The 18,849-nt window shown below is 38.0% G+C and overlaps 1 protein-coding gene across 5 annotated transcripts in view; it reads right to left on the minus strand.

Annotated features, from left to right (window-relative positions):
* Positions 1–1,471: 1,471 nt before the first annotated feature.
* LOC122563090 (AMP deaminase 2-like) overlaps positions 1,472–18,849 on the minus strand; it is a 186,116-nt gene continuing 168,738 nt past the window's right edge. For 4 of the 5 annotated variants that reach the window (XM_043716506.2, XM_043716505.2, XM_043716503.2 and 1 more), the window contains one exon: positions 1,472–10,836. In XM_043716506.2, coding sequence (XP_043572441.1) covers positions 10,630–10,836 — 207 coding nt within the window. In that variant the 3' untranslated portion in view covers positions 1,472–10,629. The remainder of the gene's footprint in view (positions 10,837–18,849) is intronic. The other variant, XR_006315480.2, reaches the window with a different exon arrangement.

An 18,849-nucleotide genomic window follows, 5' to 3' on the forward strand; every position in this document is an offset into this window, starting at 1 on the left:
TGTTCGCCGAGCTGGAAGTTTTTGTTGCAAACGTTTCGTCCCATGGCTAGGCGACATCAGTGCTTGGGAGCCTCCTGCGAAGCGCTTCTTTCCCAACACACTATTATAGGGCAAGCCAGACAGAGAACAGCCAGGGAATTCCTAGAGGCATGGCATTCATCCACAAACTCCATCAACAAACACCCCTAGGACTCATAACGGCACACAAACCAACAGCCACGCTCAGACAACTCACCAGAACGAAGGACCCGATACCCAACATGAGCAAAACTAATGTAGTGTACAAAATACCATGCAAGGACTGCACAAAACACTATATAGGACAAACAGGAAGACAGCTAACAATCCGCATACATGAACATCAACTAGCCACGAAATGACACGACCAGCTATCCTAAGTAGCCACACACGCAGACAACAAGCAACATGAATTCGACTGGGACAACACTACTATCATAGGGCAAGCCAGACAGAGAACAGCCAGGGAATTCCTAGAGGCATGGCATTCATCCACAAACTCCATCAACAAACACATCGACCTGGACCCAATATACCAACCACTACAGCGGACAGCTGAAACTGACAACCGGAAGCGGCAGGGACAGAGCACTATAAACACCGGAGGAAACATCAAAGAAGCGCTTCGCAGGAGGCTCCCAAGCACTGATGATGTCGCCTAGCCAGGGGACGAAACGTTTGCAACAAAAACTTCCAGCTCGGCGAACAGAACCACTTTACGCAATCTAGTCTACAGCACATATTTGCTGCTCACAATGTGGTCTCCTCTATAATCGGGATGACAAATGTAGACTGGGTGACTGCTTTGTGGAACACCTATTTTCTGTCCCCAAAAGTGACCCCAAACTTCAAGTTGCTTGTCACTTCAACACACCACCATGTTCTCTGATATTTATCTCGGCCTTGCTGCAATGCTCCAGCAAGGCTCAGTGCAACCTGGAAGAACAAGATCACATTTTCTGCTTGGGGACTCTGCAGTCTTCAGGACTCAAAATATAGAGTTCCATGATGTTTAGGCCTGAGCAACTTCTTCCATATCATCACACGGGCTGCCTTCAGAACTATCAAGCCATTCTCACCTACTTATGTTTCGCATTAGCAGCTTTTCTTTCTCCCCTGCCCACCATTATCCATCCCTTAATCTGCCTGACTGTCCTTCTCTCCCTCTGAACTCCATCTCTACCTATCACTTACTTCTTTAGCATCCCACCCTCATCTTCAGCATATATACCTCTTCCAGCCACTACGAGTTCAGAAGAAGCATCGCTGAACTTGAAACATTTTCTCCCCGGATGCTGCCAGACTGGAGTTTCTCCAGCAATTTGTGATTTTATTGAAGCCAACCAAACAATAGTTTCTTTACAAAATTGGAGTTGTTTTGTGATAAATACACGAGAATCAACAGATGTGCAACTCTCATTTTGTTATACAATTACTCTTCAAAACACCAGAATATTTGAACAATTCTTTAATGCAATACTTCAGCATAATTACATTTTCCAGCAGTCTCAATTAACAGAACAAGCATTCGCATTACAGTGCAAAATTGGCATTAACATACTCAAACAACAGATGATATCCTGCAGATCAAACAAATTACAGAAATCCTCATTTACCATACCTTACAGAGCAGTCAAATACCATTCCTTTTTAATCATTCATTCAAGAATGCAGGTATTGCTGGCAAAACTGACCAAACCTATTTAGTAAGACTATGGCAGTTGTGGTTTTCTCAGTAAAACAGCGAATTAGATTGATACAAGTAAGTGGTTTGGTAGACCATCTCAGAGAGCAATTGTGAGCCAATTATATTGGGATAACAGGCAATGCAAGGAAGGTAGGCTTTCTTCCCCAAAATGGAGTAACCAATTCAGATTTTTAAAAACCTTCCATTGTGGGACTTGGACTCAATTCTCGGATTAGTAATCCAGTACCATTATGCAATGTCCTAAAATCTTTTGCTTTTAGGCTAATGTTTGGAAAATTAAGTGTTTCCCGTTTGTTTAGATCTGCTATGAAAAATGATTAGCAAGACTGAATGTTTCAATCAGAGGTCAAGGCAGTTTTCCATTGTTGGACTGCACATGGTTTAAAGTTCTAGCGATCTTTGCATACATTTTGCAGACAGATCTCAGTAACAGTTTACACAGGCATGGGTCCATAACAGTGGATTTATCATAATGCTGTGTCTCCATTTTCTGGCTGCAGGCATGAAATCCTAATGTGCAATGCACTAGGAGGAAAATGTATGCTGGTCACATAGTTACAAGTCCATCACAATCTCTATCATCATTATCTTGTTTTAAAACAGCTTTCAAAGACCATCAAATCCTCTGCAGATGCTTTCCTAATTTTTGTGAATTTGGTTTGATGATATGGCAAATCATAATTTTAAAAGTGCTTTTTGGTCACATTTGGTCTAAATAGTTATTTTTCAGTGAAATCCAGCATTTTAGACAAACTATTGTCAAACATCTAGCAACAGAAGAAAATTACATAGTAATCTTTAAACCAATAGTAAACAAAAATGTAGCAAAATACAGGCCAAAAGACACCAAGGTGTGTTTGTCATGGATGGAACAGCTAATACATAGCATCAGTGTTTCAGATTTGAGTTACTATTCTTGTGCAGTGAAGTACATGGTTTACTGTTGTGTACAAATAAAACAGTACCAAGGTGAAAACTTAGGCCAGTATTTTGCAATTTAAAAAACAATACTTCCTATAAAGTAACCACACGAGTGTTGGTATCACTACAAGTCTCTTTTTCCATGATATAACCTATTTCTCACAAATTCTGCAGACATATTAAAAACTGCTGGCAATACCCGTGACCCAAACGTAACACCAACATCACAAATTACTTGGACAGAAATTCAATAACTACAGTTTTAACAAATGGATCTTGGACCACAATTGTGACACATTAAAATACCTCCTGTACTAGGGAGGTTACATATGGGTGCAAACAATAAAAGCACATTAATAAAACATTTCATCTACCCTCTTAACTATTCTAGGCTTCCATTACAGCCCAAAACAATTCTCGCAATGCTCCATATATAATGATTTACAGTAGTACTCCTCAATAGTGGAGAAGGTAGTTCCATACAATTTAAGTAACACTGCATTTTAAATAATGCCTCTACCCCAATGATCTCTTACTACTGCAACCACTATCATAGCTTCAGAAGGATCAAATATTTACAACTGCTGATAAATTCAGCATTTTTTCAAGGATTCCATTAACATTGCAACTTCGTAGAAAGGCCAATCAGAAATAAAACATTGGCACAGCAACAGTGTAACTTTGTGGTGGTACTTTCACTTCTAACCTCACCCTCTGCAGATAGTGATCCACAAAAACGGCAATAATCTGCAGACATACCCTTTTTTTCCTGGTGTCAGTTATACAGCCTGTTCTTTTAATAATTACCAAATGGAAATGTGGTAAGGAGGATCTGAGATCCAATTCACTGGACTGACAATGGGGTTTAAAGAGGAAACCAAATCAGTCTTCTATGCTAAAACCAGTTTATGTTTAACATTTATCACAATCAGAAATAAAACTTTAAACATGGCCTTACTATACAAAACAGTATTTTGCTGAAATTGTATTTTCACTTCATAAGAAAAATTCTCTCCTTGATCAAACTCAGGTTATCATTTAACCAAGTCAACTCACTATTCACTTGTAATAACTAGGTAACAAAAATCAGTGATGTACAAAACAAAACTTGATAAATATTACAGTCCTTGAAATAACAATATTAATTTTAACTGAATGGACTTATGTCAGTTTCATGACCCGCAAAACATTACTCTTCACTGACTTCAGCATTGTCTGAAACTGAACAGGATTTAATACAATTATTAAATTAAAATCCGAAAGAACTGTGGATGCTGTAAATCAAAAACACAGAAGTTGCTGGAAAGGCTCAGCAGGTTTGTCAGCATTTGTGGAGAGAGATTTCTCTTCACAGATGCTGCCAGACTTATTAAGTTTTTCCAGCAACTTCTGTTTTTGTTTAAAACTGTTACACTGGCCCTATGGATTTTCTGAGAAGCAGTGTGCACTGAAATTGTCCAAAAGAGTCAAGAACCAGCAATTAAAATCAGACTCAGAATTCTAATGAATCCAAGCAATCAAAAGTCAGTAGGATTTTAAAAGCTATGGTTTAGTTAATGAGAACAGATGAATAAACCATAGTATCAGCTGTATAAGTCAGATTTGTTGTCCACCTATGCATTGTTCCGACAGGTAGGTTATATTCTGATCAAGTGTTTGCAATAATCGTATGGTTTCATTTAGCATTTTTATATTCAAGAGAAATACCATTCAAAAGCATCACTACCACTTAATTTACAGTGGAGTATAAATTATGGCTTATCTCCAGTTAATTAGTGACGCTTATCAAGACTGGAGCAGCCATGTCTGATATTTAGCTGAACTTCAGGTAAATAGTAAAAGAATAGCATGCTTACAAAGCCACAGAAAAATTCACACAAATCCAATGTCAAAGACAACACCAATGATAAAGATAAAATGAGTATTTACAGTCTTGATAAAAATTCTAAACTCATGTTAACCTCCTAAATTATTCTTAGCAAATTTTTTAAAAAGCTGATCATTGGTTCCTTTTAAAAAAATGTTTTAAAAGGTAGTTTCCCTGCTGTACAGACTCACATTTATAGTACCACACTTCTCCAATCTTTTTTAAACTAGGTATAATTTGTACTATAAAAATGTAAGTTATTTCTATTACAGTTTCATCTTCCAACATGGTGAACTACTTCGTAACTGACTTTCAACTGGAGTCTCTCATTTGGAAGCAAATGCTACAAGCAACATTGTACAGTAAGTAACACTTTTTTTTTGTCATGAGGTCGCTAGCCATACTGGCTAGTGTACAAAGTGAATGCACTGCTCCGCTTTGAATGCTTGCTTGAACTTTTATGCTCACCTAAAAGAGATGGAAGGCCCTCTGCTAAACATCTCCTCCTGAAAGCTGCACCACTAACATGCAGCACTCTATTCATAATCCACTGATCGGTCATACCATGCCAAATTCCTGGAAGGGGCCTTCTTGTCACAACAGAGTGCTTTTAAATGAACCAAGCTGAATCTTTCATAATTATAATAAAGGTAAAGTCATCATTGTTCCAGAGAACCAGTGAGTTGCTCTGTTGTTGTACAAAGATGATCGGTGGTGAATTTAACTGGCGGATCAGGATGCCTCAGCCAAGGGGTGAGGTTAAGAACATGGGACCTTCATGGTGACCTCAGCCGATACAGGAATTGATGTCGCCCTGCATCACAAACTAACTGAGCCAAAGAGATTTGCTGATAATGGACAGCCTTGCCAAAAAGGGCATGATTCACCATGTCATTAACTATGTACATTTTATAAAGAATATGGTATAATACAGAGAGAATTTAACTCTCTAAAATATCTATGCCAATACACAGAACTGCGAAAGACAACAGCATTATGCAAATCTGCATTAAATTAATAAAATAATTTCTACTTTCTGTTCATGCCTACCATTCTTTGCAAATAATTCCTGTTTCCAACTATTCATCTACCTTTCCCTTATGAAAACATTGCCTCTTGTGACTGGGGTATTTTTCCAAATGGTAGGAGGTGTTCTGTTACCTTGGTTAAGTGGTCATTATTTATACTTCAACACTGGATTTTGGAAACAATAGAGGGAAAAATAGAGAGTAGTGGCCAAAAATCAGTCTGTGCTCTGATCAATTTTCCCCTCACTCAAGAAACACACAAATGCAATGCTGGTGGCAGGGTATCATGGCAAAGCCATCAAGAAAAAAAAGAATTCCCTTGCTAGACCAAAGGGTTCTACAATTATAATGCCCTTACAGTTGTTCCATCCTTGCAGACTTGGGATTGAATTTGCAGCATTTCCCATCTATACGGTTTTTGAGGCAGTAGTAACCATAGAAAGAATTTTCACAACTTTTTTTGACCAGGATGTGGGTTTCACTGGTTTAGCAGCATTTGTTGTCCAATAATGAAATTAAACTTATGATATCGTACAATTTTCATTTGCCTTCATTTTTTCTTCTACCAGCAATGGCAATTTTCTTCCAAGTATTATTTATAATTATAATAATATTATTATTATTATTAATAGATGGTCAGGCATTTAGATTAGCATACAAAAATCATTTACTCTCTATTATAGCAGAATTTGTACATTTTACAATATAGGCTTAATTTCTTTCAGAGCTGAATGTATGCTGTTCAGACTCTCAATGCTGACTGGAGCTGAAAATCAGTGTTCGTCTTTTAGCTTGATTGCCATATCTGCCTTCAAAAGGAATCCACCATTTAAGAAACTACTCAATGAATTAAGTCTTACCTAAATGCAATCTGAACGGAATCACATATTGACTGAAAGATCTAGAAAAGCTACCGATAGAAATAAAAGCTAAGTGCTGGAAATCTAACATCTAAACAAAATTAAAATTTACAAAATACAGGTTTACACTCAATACTTTAAATATTACCAATGTCTTCATCTGATTTTAATCTAGAAAAGCTAATTTTACTAATCTGTTGACTAAAAACATGATGAGTGCTATAATTGAAGAATTATTATATTGGATAATATTGTAAATCAGCTCTTTTAGCTTTTTAAAAGTTTTTCCATTATGTTGCAAAACTAGCTGGACTACCAATTGAACAGACATTTTCTAACAATTGGGTCTGATCAAGAAAGTATAATAAAACAGTGACACTTAAAAAAACACATTATATTTAATGTTATAGATATAGGTGATTTTATATAATGGATTTAAACAATTGACTAGAATGGGAACTTCTTCCAGTGAAAAGGTTACAGCCTGTATGAGAACAGCCTGCAGATCAATTAGCAACACTGTTTATTCTGCTTTGCATCAAAAAGGCTTAAAAATAATATCAAATGTACAAATGAAGTAAAATTCTGGTCAGTTGATTGGAATATTTCCTTAAAACCAAGAAGTACTGCCAGAATCTGACAAGTCCCAGCTCAAAAGGCATCATCAGAATGAAGTTATGCAAAAAAAAAATTTCCTTGCGTTTTTGAAATGTTTAATTTGTGTTGAGTGTATTACAATCAGTCTCTGCCTCCTCTATAAACCTCAAAACATGTGAATATTGGACACCAGACATACCCAGGCTTTTATAAGAAATCACTCCCAATATTTAAGACCAGGATTAAAATTGACTGAAGGCTTGTAAAATTTGTTACTTAACAGCAGGGCTGTCAGAGGCATGCAAATACAAGGTGCCAATGCGGATTTAAAAAAAAAAATCTTACAGTAATCTATTTCATATTTTCCTATTACAGATTGGTTTCAGAACAGCTCCGTGTCTCTGTTGCTCAAACAGTGTGGGGCACTTGAAGAGGGGAACAGAGTTTAATTTTTTTCACTTGTCCTGCATCCGATACATTTAATCTAACAAAGTTTAGACAATATTTAAAGGGATCGTACAAAGTTCAGTCAGTGTAGAAGAGCTGCTGACATAGTTCAGATGGACAAAAATGTCAATGTTTAGCTAAGAATGCTATAGCACAGGCAGATTATTGAGGCCATTAAGTCCATGCCAACCCTTATCTGCACCCCATATGAGCCACCGAAACTCTCTTCTGCTCTGCTGCCTATTTTTTTCTGACAAATGAGTATATATATTAGGTCATACTGATGAATAAATTGCTTTGGGGTAATTGCTAGGGATCTGCAACAATCAAACAAAGACGGTTTTTTTAACCAACACTGGCCTAAGATTAACCGCTGGCTAATCATAAAACAAGACTACATCACCAGTATCAGATACCTGACTGAATTGCTGTTTATACACTGAATAATCCTGGACTTACACTGCACACTATGTTTCATGTTGCAGTAATCTCCTGTTGGCTACCTTCTAGAAATCCCACATATCCCTCAAATAGAATCAAACCTTGTGCTTTTAAGTAACAAGTCACGTTATAAAGGCGCTGATGTAAAATTGATTTGCGTTAGGGTGCAACCAGCAAATAGTGATGTAGGCATTACAAGGCTGAAACAAGCAAGACATCCAGTTGTACAAATCACAAATAACTGAAATTCAATTTGTTCATAAAATCCCGTTATCCCACACCAAAATAGTCTCAGTTGGTGAACATTATTTACTATATTTTAAAAACAAATTACATTAGTAAAAACTAATTAGTAAAAAAAGTCAACAAAAATGTAAAAAATTGTGAAACATTCATCATGCGACAGATTCAGACGAAATGCAAACATGGAGGCAATTATTTAATTGGCCTGTAGAGCAGTTTGAGGAGATCTATGAAAGATGTCTGTAATAGAAGCAGTAAAAGATTCAGGTAAGCAGCATATGGATGTAAATAATATTGAAGGGTTCTATAACCTGTATAACAAAACAAAAGCATCAATAATTGAATCCATCCACCCAAGAGTTCAGGTAGGTATTTTGCTTTCAGTGGTAACAATTGGCTCTTTGGGCCTAACTATTATTTCGTGCTGGGTTTCCCCCTCTTATTTTAGTCATATGACTGGATTTCACTAACAAACAAAATACAGCCTTGCAAAAGGATGGGACTGCACATTACAAAGTAAACACTATATAATATGTATGTCTTTACAATAAGTCTGTAGGGAGCCAAAGCAAATGTTAAAAAGTTTCATTGAACAGTTGGATTTAAAAACAAATAGCAACTAGATGAAGATTAGTTCACGACTTTTCTCCACACTTAAAGCTGGATATTCCTTCTGAAAAATCTCCAGCTCCAGTCAAACAATTAGTTCTCTAACACTAGTTCTCTGAACAGCAAACATGGTGTCCATGCACAACTGCTGTCTGAATTTCATTTCCACAAGCAGTTGAAACAAAATTACTACTTAACAAGGCCAGAAGTGCTCTTTTGGCAAGAGGATGGAGCTTTTCACTGCTAAATGCAACATTATCATGATATGCATTCTAAGGAACAGTTAAGCAGATGTGGGTTTATTAAACATGTACACCAGCATTTAACAGAAAATTAGTGGTGTGACAGCAATATGTTATCATGCAGCAATTAGGCAGTGATTCTTAGTCCTGTTTCCCTTACTTCAGTCAATAATTATCAACTGTATAAGCAGCATCCCATTTTAAATTTGCCTACACCTTCTAGAATGAAGCTGTTAGCATTTGCCTTCTGCAAGGTTAACAGAAAGCAGAATACTAGGCTCAAATGCTGAGCAAATGCATAAATAGCAATTTAATCAAAGCTTTATCATCAATACTAAGCAAAGTGTCAGCAGATTTAGAAAAGCCCACAGATAGCTCAACTTCAATTTACAAATGAATTGATAAGCAAAAAAATTGAGCTCAACTTTTTTTTTAAAAAAAGGTGCATTATTTAACACAAATATTGCAAGTCACAATTCATCACATGCAATATATTTAGGGCAACTAAAGCTAGACAAGATGAAATTCAAAGTACAACTTAAGATTGGTTCATAAATTCAGAATGTCCCAAAAAGCTTTACAGCTTTTGGATTACTTCTTAACTTTAATCATTGTTATTTTGTGGGCAAATGAAACAGTAAATTGACCATGGCCAAATTCACCAGTTAATCTGTTTCTAGTGACGCAGGGTGAGAGTTAATTATTGATCAGCATGTGTGGGGATGGGGAAACAACCTTGCACTTCTTTTACGTCCATCTGTTAATAAAACAAAAAAATAAAATCAGTTTAACAGCTCACCTAAGAAATAACATATCTGACAATACAGCAATACTGCATTGAACGGTCCTTGTAAATACTGAGCTTCTAATCCCTGGAGCCAGGATTAAACTCAACATTTTTACTTCGACCTGGGGACACTAACAATCCTGCAATTACCATCAGGCTGATGACAGTTGGAAAAAGTAAAACAGATTGTTCAGAATGCCCATTCAGACCCCAAATTAAACAACAAACATGTATAATTTGGATGTTTACTGAACTTCCATCAGTTAATCAAATCTACTTCATTTTTAAACATCCTAGTCACACCATGCTTATGGAATACCTAACATACTAAATGGTTATTGTGTAATTTAAAAAAAAAAGAAAATTGAGACAGAGCCTCAATTTTAATGGTGACAAAGATGGGTGTCCACAAAGGCAAGTGGGTGGCCACCATAGCACCTCTTGGAATGCAGGAAGGTAGAACCTTTGAGAATAAACCAAACAAATGCTCACAGTCATACTCACATCAGAAGCAACATGTTGAACTCGTTACTCCCTCACCATGGACAACTCTGACACCCAAGTCATCCAAAAGGTCAGGCCAACTAAAAAGTAATCTAAAAGAACAGGCAGCTAGATTTAAATAACTCGCACATTGTTGTAAAACAAGCATAATGAAAGGTAGAATTTGTGTGTATGCTAGAAGGTAAAGTTTTCCAACTCTTCTCAATGCTCCTAGTAATAATAATAATTTGTAGCAATAACACAGTGGGGTAAACAGTGCTAGATGCACTAGCATTCTATAGGTGTCCAGTTTACAATGGTTGTTAACAACTCTGGCCTGCCATGCGCAGGCTTTCATACCCAAAATGTAAGAGCGGCTTATCGTGATTCAGATACTGGTGTCATATTTATGGAATCATTCTCCAATTGTTCTGCAGTAATCAATGCCTGTGTAATCAAGTTCAGCTCTTCACACAGCGTTTCATGACGGTAGGCAACCCGAATATCTGGGACGTTAGTGCGACGGATATCGTTACCCTCTATGCTCTCCTTTTGATAGTGTGGTCCTAGCCAGTAGCCCTTTACCTGAAATGGGAAAAAACAAATACTGTTTTAAAGAAACGGTTGTTGTTAAAGAAATAGTTGTTGTAAATGCAGCATTCAAAAAAAATTTTGTGACAACGCTGGCCTCCACAGAGAAGTGATGTGGGGTTGCCACCGGTCCAACATGCAGATGAGATCCTGGTTGCACATATAAAATCTTTCCCCTGGGTTCACACATGAAACATGAACAATGGGATTGAACTGCTGTAGTCTTGTCCAACTGTATTCAGCACAAGCCATCTCTCGTACAAGTAAGATGCCTACACTCGCCCCAAGGTTATTTATTCCGAAATGTGGTGGCCCTTAATACTAACAAATTACAAGCATACTAATCATTGACTCTGACTGAAAATACTGGTTACTGATTATTATTATGCCCTGTACCAATTAGGTTTTAGACAATTTTGTATTAGAGTCATAGAGATGTACAGCATGGAAACAGACCTTTCGGTCCAACCCGTCCATGCCGACCAGATATCCCAACCCAATCTAGTCTCACCTGCCAGCACCCGGCCCAATATCCCTCGAAACCCTTCCTATTCATGTACCCATCCAAATGCCTCTTAAATGTTGCGATTGTACCAGCCTCCACCACTTCCTCTGGCAGCTCATTCCATACATGTACCACCCTCTGCTTGAAAAGATTGCCCCTTAGGTCTCTTTTATATCTTTCCCCTCTCACCCTAAACCTATGCCCTCTAGTTCTGGACTCCGAGCCCAGAGAAAAGACTTTGTCTATTTATCCTATCCATGCCCCTCAATTTTGTAAACCTCTATAAGGTCACCCCTCAGCCTCCAACGCTCCTGGGAAAACAGCCCCAGCCTGTTCAGCCTCTCCCTGTAGCTCAGATCCTCCAACCCTGGCAACATCCTTGTAAATCTTTTCTGAATCCTTTCAAGTTTCACAACATCTTTCCAATAGGAAGGAGACCAGAATTGCACGCAATATTCCAACAGTGGCCTCACCAATGTCCTGTACAGCCGCAACATGACCTCCCAACTCCTGTACTCAATACTCTGACCAATAAAGGAAAGCATACCAAACGCCTTCTTCACTATCCTATCTACCTGCGACTCCACTTTCAAGGAGCTATGAACCTGCACTCCAAGGTCTCTTTGTTCAGCAACACTCCCTAGGACCTTACCATTGGTATTGGTATTTGCAAAGTATTTTAAAGGATTAAGGGAAATAATCGAACAGACATCACAATGGGACCATATCCCATGTAAGTCAAGCTCTCAGGAAAATTCCAAGATAATTATTAGAAAATGTTATCAACAAAGCTACAATCTCAGAAATAATGAGTGCTGCAGAAATAGTCAATTCAACCCAAATTACCAAAAAAAAAAGTGCCAAGGGTTTTAAACACAAGAATTTGAAGCTAACAAATCAATAATTGTTATCACTACAAACATTTTGTTCCTCTAAAGTTGAATCGATCTGTCAAATATTTTGGAAATCCTGCAATTACCCAGTAATTATCCATTTTTATTACAAATAATTTTGCTAGTAAACTTCAACAAGTATGAGATATGAGAAATAAAAACTGTTGCAAAGAATTGTAGAGTTGTGTGAAAGGAAGCAACTGCTTTACAGGAACAGAGTTATTTTTTTACATGCTGAAGCTATTGCATTTAGATGACCATATGTGACCAATTCAAATGTTTGCAACTTTGGTCAGATCCACAGCAACACTGAAGAGACAACCATTTTCAGAAATGGCAAACCTTCTTTATTTGGGACGAAAAGAGTCAGAAACCAGTTGTGCTCTGTAGAAATTGCTGAAGTAAAAGTGAGCAGCAATAGATTAATTTTCTGCTTCATTAAAAAACAATGTTTTATTCCTCCTTACTGCTGCCACTTGGATGGGTCTTCTGAGCTGGAAGCTCTCAAAATGAATTTGAAATAGGTCCAAGGAAATAAAATAATCCCAGCCATGACCCTTGTCTCCAAAAACAATATAGTTTCACTTCTCCCATCCCCACCTTCCTTATATCAAGTCCAGTGCACTACAGTGACAAATTTAAATGGACATCATTCTGCATCAGTGACATCAGCCTCTGTATTCTTGGTAAAATATTTCCAAACTAAACAAAGAAAACCATTTTTCTAAGCACACAAATCCTTTCCACTTTAAAATAAATGATTCCACAGGTAGAATTATATGAAAAGAGATTTCTATGTATCTGCCATCTATCTCACTCTGTGGTCAGCTGACATAAAACTGAAGGAGACAGTGAGGACTGCAGATGCTAGAGATCAGAGTTGAGAGTATGATGCTGGAAAAGCACAGCAGGGCAGGCAGCATCAGAGGAGCAGGAGAATCAAAGTTTTGGGCAAAAGCCCTTCATCAGGAAAGCCCTTCCTGCTGAAGGGCTTTTGCCCAAAACTTTGATTCTCCTGCTCCATGGATGCTGCCTGGCCTGCTGTGCTTTTCAAGCATCATACTCTTGACACTGACATAAAACTAAAGTCACATTAGGCTACTATTAAAATTATTGCTTTATTAACAACATGGAGTGCCTCACTTCCTACATACCCCATATATGCTTGAGTAATAGTCAAATTTTACTGACTAAGTTTTAAGGTTAAATTTATGGGGCCGACTATTACATGGGATACTATTTTTGGGGGGCTGAAATTCATGCCCATCAAAATTCATACCATATCATTAGCAGAAGCCCAACTGATCTCTAAACGAATATAGAAAGAAACTACAATGAATTATGGTAATTCTGAAAACCCACTGGAACACAACAGCCAGCACACTGACTCAAATGTTGATTTGTTATCTGTGAAGAATTAGGGTTGACTTTTACACGAGATATTTAGAAAATTCCAGCTTATTTGGCCAAAAACAGGGGGTCAACCTTTACATGAGATCGACTATTACTCGAATATATATGATATTTTACTTAAAAAGCCTCAGCAAGAACACAAAGAAATTTGTTGACAACTGCTATCTCAAGTCCCTAAGCCATGTTATACATTATCAAACCACAGCAGTGTCATATAGAATTTGATGGTGATTGGAGAATAAATATCCAAAGCTATTTAGAGTCATAGGACATTAAATTATCATCTCAGTCTTATCCATTCTTTAATGTTTTTACACATTTAACACCATCAAAAACTTTGCTACTTTCAAACAGAAAGCAATGAGAACATACTGAGAATTAACAGGTTATTTGAAAAGCCCGCAGTTCTCTTCGCTGATAATTACATATACAATTTTGTTTTAAATGTAGGAACCCATTAATCTTGACACCAATTGTTGCACTAAGGAAATTATATTGACTCTCGCTCAACTGTATGTTGTCCATGGACTTAAAACAATCTAAATGGCCTGATTCATAAACAAGAACACGTGCCCACAAGATTCCAAACTAACATAGAAAGCATTGAACAAAACACTAAGCAGCATTTTCTCATCTTGCAGCACACAGTAAAATGAATTTACCAATTGAATAGTCAAAATAAAACAAAATATTGTTCTAGTTGGAGCTTCAATTTTCAATATGACTATAATGAATCACACAAAAAGAAAACATTAGAAGAAATAAAACAAGGTCTAAACAAGAAAACAAGTGGCGATACATTGTATTTCTATTATCAAGGACATTCACATCCCCAGTTACTAAGTATCGAGTGGAATAGGTCACATGTTCACATAAACATTATGTACCGATTAATGTTACTGGTCGGTTTTCCTCTTTTTGACTGCATGTTGTAAATTTCCCATTACAAAGTTAAATCTGTTAAAAATTCAATTTAAACTTAAAATACTATATTTCAGCATCCCAACTTTATGAAGAACAATTAAAAAAGTTAGTGTATATAGTGTCTTTCACATTCTAAAGTCACTGCAAAGCAATTTACAGCCAACAAATTACTTGTTGATGCAAGATTTTTATTCTTCCATGGGATCAGAGTGTTGCCGGCTAAGTCAACGTTTGTTCTCCAACCCTAATTGCACAAGGAAATGGCACTGAGCCAGGTTCTTGAATCCCTGTAGACCATCTGAACCTGAACTTCTAACTCCTGTTAGAAAGGGAGTGAAGTTGCTAGCAGGTTCTTTAAAGCAATAGGAAAAATTTACTGTGAATCTGTAAGATTTTTATTGATTAATATTTGCCAGGACACTAACACTTTATACTTCTTCCAATAGTATTGTGGAATCTAAAGATAACTTGGGCCTCACAGTCAGAAAGTGTAGATTTGAAGATAAAAGTCAATACATAACATTACAGTGCAGTAATGCGGACATGCTGCTTTGTCACTCGTGGTAACCTTTGGATAGGACACCTCAAATAGAAGTAAAAGATTATACGGATCTCTATCAAAGAGGAGGAGTTATTCACCGTGCTCTGTCAAGCGTTTGTCACATAATCTAAGTATCTACAGAATTTATGATTATCTTCATGTTGCTGTTTGTTTTGTGTTACTGACCACCAGGCTTTCTATATTACAACAGTGACTACACTTTAAAAGTACTTAATTGGCTGTCACGCATACTGAAAGGCACTATAGAGGAACCTCGATTATCCGAATACCAATTATCCAAAAATCGGATTATCCGAAGGAGATCTCCAGGTCTTGATAGAAACTTTACGTCAAAGACGTGTTTCCAACAGTGATTGCGTCTTTTGTTTACAGTGATTAAACAGGCATCATCTCCAAATGACTGACCTCCTGCCCTCTCTCTCTCGCACTTTCCCTGGAGTTCTACAGAGGGGTTTTCCCTAAACCCCTCTTCCCCAGATAATCTGACCAACACTGTCCTATAGAATGTACAGGTGGAACCTGTCAAAGAGTTGCAGTAAAACGTCGTGTGTGTGGTTGTGACTGTGGCTGTGTGGGCATGCGCGCTATTTGGAGACTTGTCCCACAAAGGCAGCAGCAGCAGAAGTCTTGTTGTTGGTGTCCAGTCTGGCTGCCCCGGAGAGGGGCGGGGGCAGTGCTGGATGAGACTAGGGGGGGCGCAGGCGTGGGAGCTGCAGGGGTCGCATGGAGGCGTTGGTGGGTGGGGGCGCGGTTTTGGGGACCAGGGAGTGAGCAGTGTTGGATGAGATTGGGGGTGGGAGGTGGTGTTGGACGGGGTGGGGTGGGGGGTAATGGGCTGTGTTGGGGGTGCGAGGGGAGGTGTTGGACGGGATTGGGGAAGGGGGCGGTGTTGGACTGGGGCAGTGTTGGGGGTGGGGTCACGCACACTTTGTGCTGCTGCAGTCTCCTGAATGAGGAGCAGACTTTAAAAACTCCCAGCCCCAGAGGAAAGGCATTTAAATCGATTAACTGAATAATCGATTATCTGAATGAAATAGCCCATCTCGTTCAGATAATCGAAGTTCCCCTGTACATATATAGAATCTTTCTTTCATGTAAACTTTGGCAATACAACATAAAACCAAAGGAATTGCCAGATTTTTAAAAATGAGTTAAGGCGCAGTTTGGTTTGTCTTCTATCATCCTGATACAATACAATGAAAAAGACTGAATACCACGGTTAGTTATCAATTAATCTACAACAGACATAGGCATGAGAAGATGGTCAAACCTACTCTCCCTAAATTGGTGAAACATGGACAGTTATTCTTCCCAAGCTTAGTAACTTGACTGGAACGCCATGTTTCAATTTATTTATACACATAAAATAGCAGGTCTCAGTTTGCTATGCAGGGAAGCCAACCTCACATGCCTTTATTCACTTGTTTCTGAACACATCAGCTCAAAATATTTACAGCCCAATAATACTTTCCAAGTCACACAACACAGCTATTATGGTCAGGAATATTCAAGATCAGTGCTACAATCAATTCCTTCGTTTTGTCTAACTTAACTACTTTTAAGAAAAAAAAAACTGATGGAGAAGAAACATTGATTGCATTCAAGGTTTTTCAAAATGCATGTTTGACTTTCCAATGTAATGCATTTTCCTTCCTCAAAGGGAACATGTTTGGTCTATGTGAATTGAATAACTTCCTTCAGGAAACTATTATCAACTAAATTTCCATGCGCCATTGAATTGCTTCCTGAGAAAATTGTTAAGTCAGAATACATCTGGCATTTACAAAAAGAAAGGTAAATAAACAGAGGAAAGAAGCAGCAATTAACCAGTTGCATATATCATCTGAGAAGATATCTCAGATGTGAAAATTAATAAACCTCCAATGATTAAGCTACAATTGTTACAACAAGGAAACAATTTCATTCATCACATTGCAGGTCAATTACTAATTAGAAACAAATATAGCTAAAGCAAATATTTTGTGAAGTAAAGAGCTCTAATATAGTTGCAAATATATTACAACTTGCCTACTTTCACTTCACAATATAGTTGAGTTGTGTAGGAGTATCTAAGATAATGGTCCACTGCTTACTTATGGAATACCTCTTTAGAATGTGAAGGTAGTTAAAGTTCAAACAATCCAAATTAGATTGAAGGGTGAGATGGTGCAATTTCTCTTCAATCTATCTCCCCATTTAAGGTCATGCTGTATGCTTATTTAAGTTATAACTAGAATTACTGGCTGAGCTCAGTGGAACAATTACTCCAGAATGTTCTCAAAATTAACATTACAACAATTGCAGTGTGAAAGTACTTCTCTGAAGTTCAGCAAAGGGATCTGTTCTCTGCCCTTCCCTTGCCTCCATCTCAAAATTCCCCCTTGCTCCACTTCAACAGGAAGTGACTCATATTTAACACTGCCTGGAACAGGAGGAACATTACAGTCCCAAACCTGCTGTGGGAAACAAGCAACAATTGAAGATTCTCAAAGACCATTGTCTAATTCAATCATTTTGGGATGGAACAAAGGGACTGACTGATGACTTCCACTTTTTGCAGAACCATTCTGCTCTGAACACCTTATTGCAGAGTGGAATTTAGTAATGGCTGTTAAACAACAAATGCATGCCTTCTTTGTACAGTACCTTAAGAAAAAGGACAGCCTGCCAGCCACTTGTTATTCATCCTGAGAGATGAGGACGAGCATCATATTTTGATTTCAGAATTCCAGCATTTGGAGATTTTTAACAAATATTTAGGCATATCTATTTTAAACCTAAATTAATTCTCATACTTTGAAACAAAGTTCTTTTTTCCTTTTTCATACTCCAAAGTGCTATTGCACACAATTGAATGACTTTTCAACCAGCAAAACTTTAAAAAGATTTTTTCCTTTTAACTACCACCAGTAGTGGCAGAGTTGTGGCAGAGTTGTTCTTTTTTTTTTAAAATTCAATCTATTTTTTCTAATCAACCTGTTCATAGATGCTATTACATTCCTCTCATGCAGTTGGGACCAGAACCCGGTCTCTTGCTCTGGAGGCAGAGATACTGCCTCTGTCGAGCGGCACGGTGGCACAGTGGTTAGCACTGCTACCTCACAGCACCAGAGACCTGGGTTCAATTCCCGACTCAGGCGACTGACTGTGTGGAGTTTGCACATTCTCTCCGTGTCTGCGTGGGTTTCCTCCGGGTGCTCCGGTTTCCTCCCACAGTCCAAAGATGTGCAGGTTAGGTGAATTGGTCATGCTAAATTGCCCGTAGTGTTAGGTAAAGGGGTAAATGTAGGGGAATGGGTGGGTGGCGGGTCGGTGTGGACTTGTTGGGCCGAAGGGCCTGTTTCCACACTAAGTAATCTAATCTAATCTACCACAGAGTTGTTCTTACCCTAATTACAAGGTCTCCAGATGAAGTGTTATCTATTGCTCTTACAACAATTCAAGAAATACTTGGCCAAACCTCAGAACTTGCATTTTACAACATAAGAAACACAAACAGGAGTAGGCCAACTGGCCCATTGAGCCAGTCTGCTATTCAATAAGATCATGGCTGATCGTTTTGTGGATTCAGCTCCACTTACCTGACCGCCCACCATAACCCTACTGCATTACTCTTCAAAAATGTATCTTGCCTTAAAAACATGTAATGAGGTAACCTCGGTTGCTTCACTAGGCAGGAAATTCCACAGATTCACAACCCTTTGAGTGAT

Source organism: Chiloscyllium plagiosum, unplaced genomic scaffold (assembly GCF_037043375.1).
Source record: "Chiloscyllium plagiosum isolate Xiang-an unplaced genomic scaffold, Cpla_swu_hap1 HiC_scaffold_26, whole genome shotgun sequence".
Lineage (NCBI taxonomy): Eukaryota > Metazoa > Chordata > Chondrichthyes > Orectolobiformes > Hemiscylliidae > Chiloscyllium > Chiloscyllium plagiosum.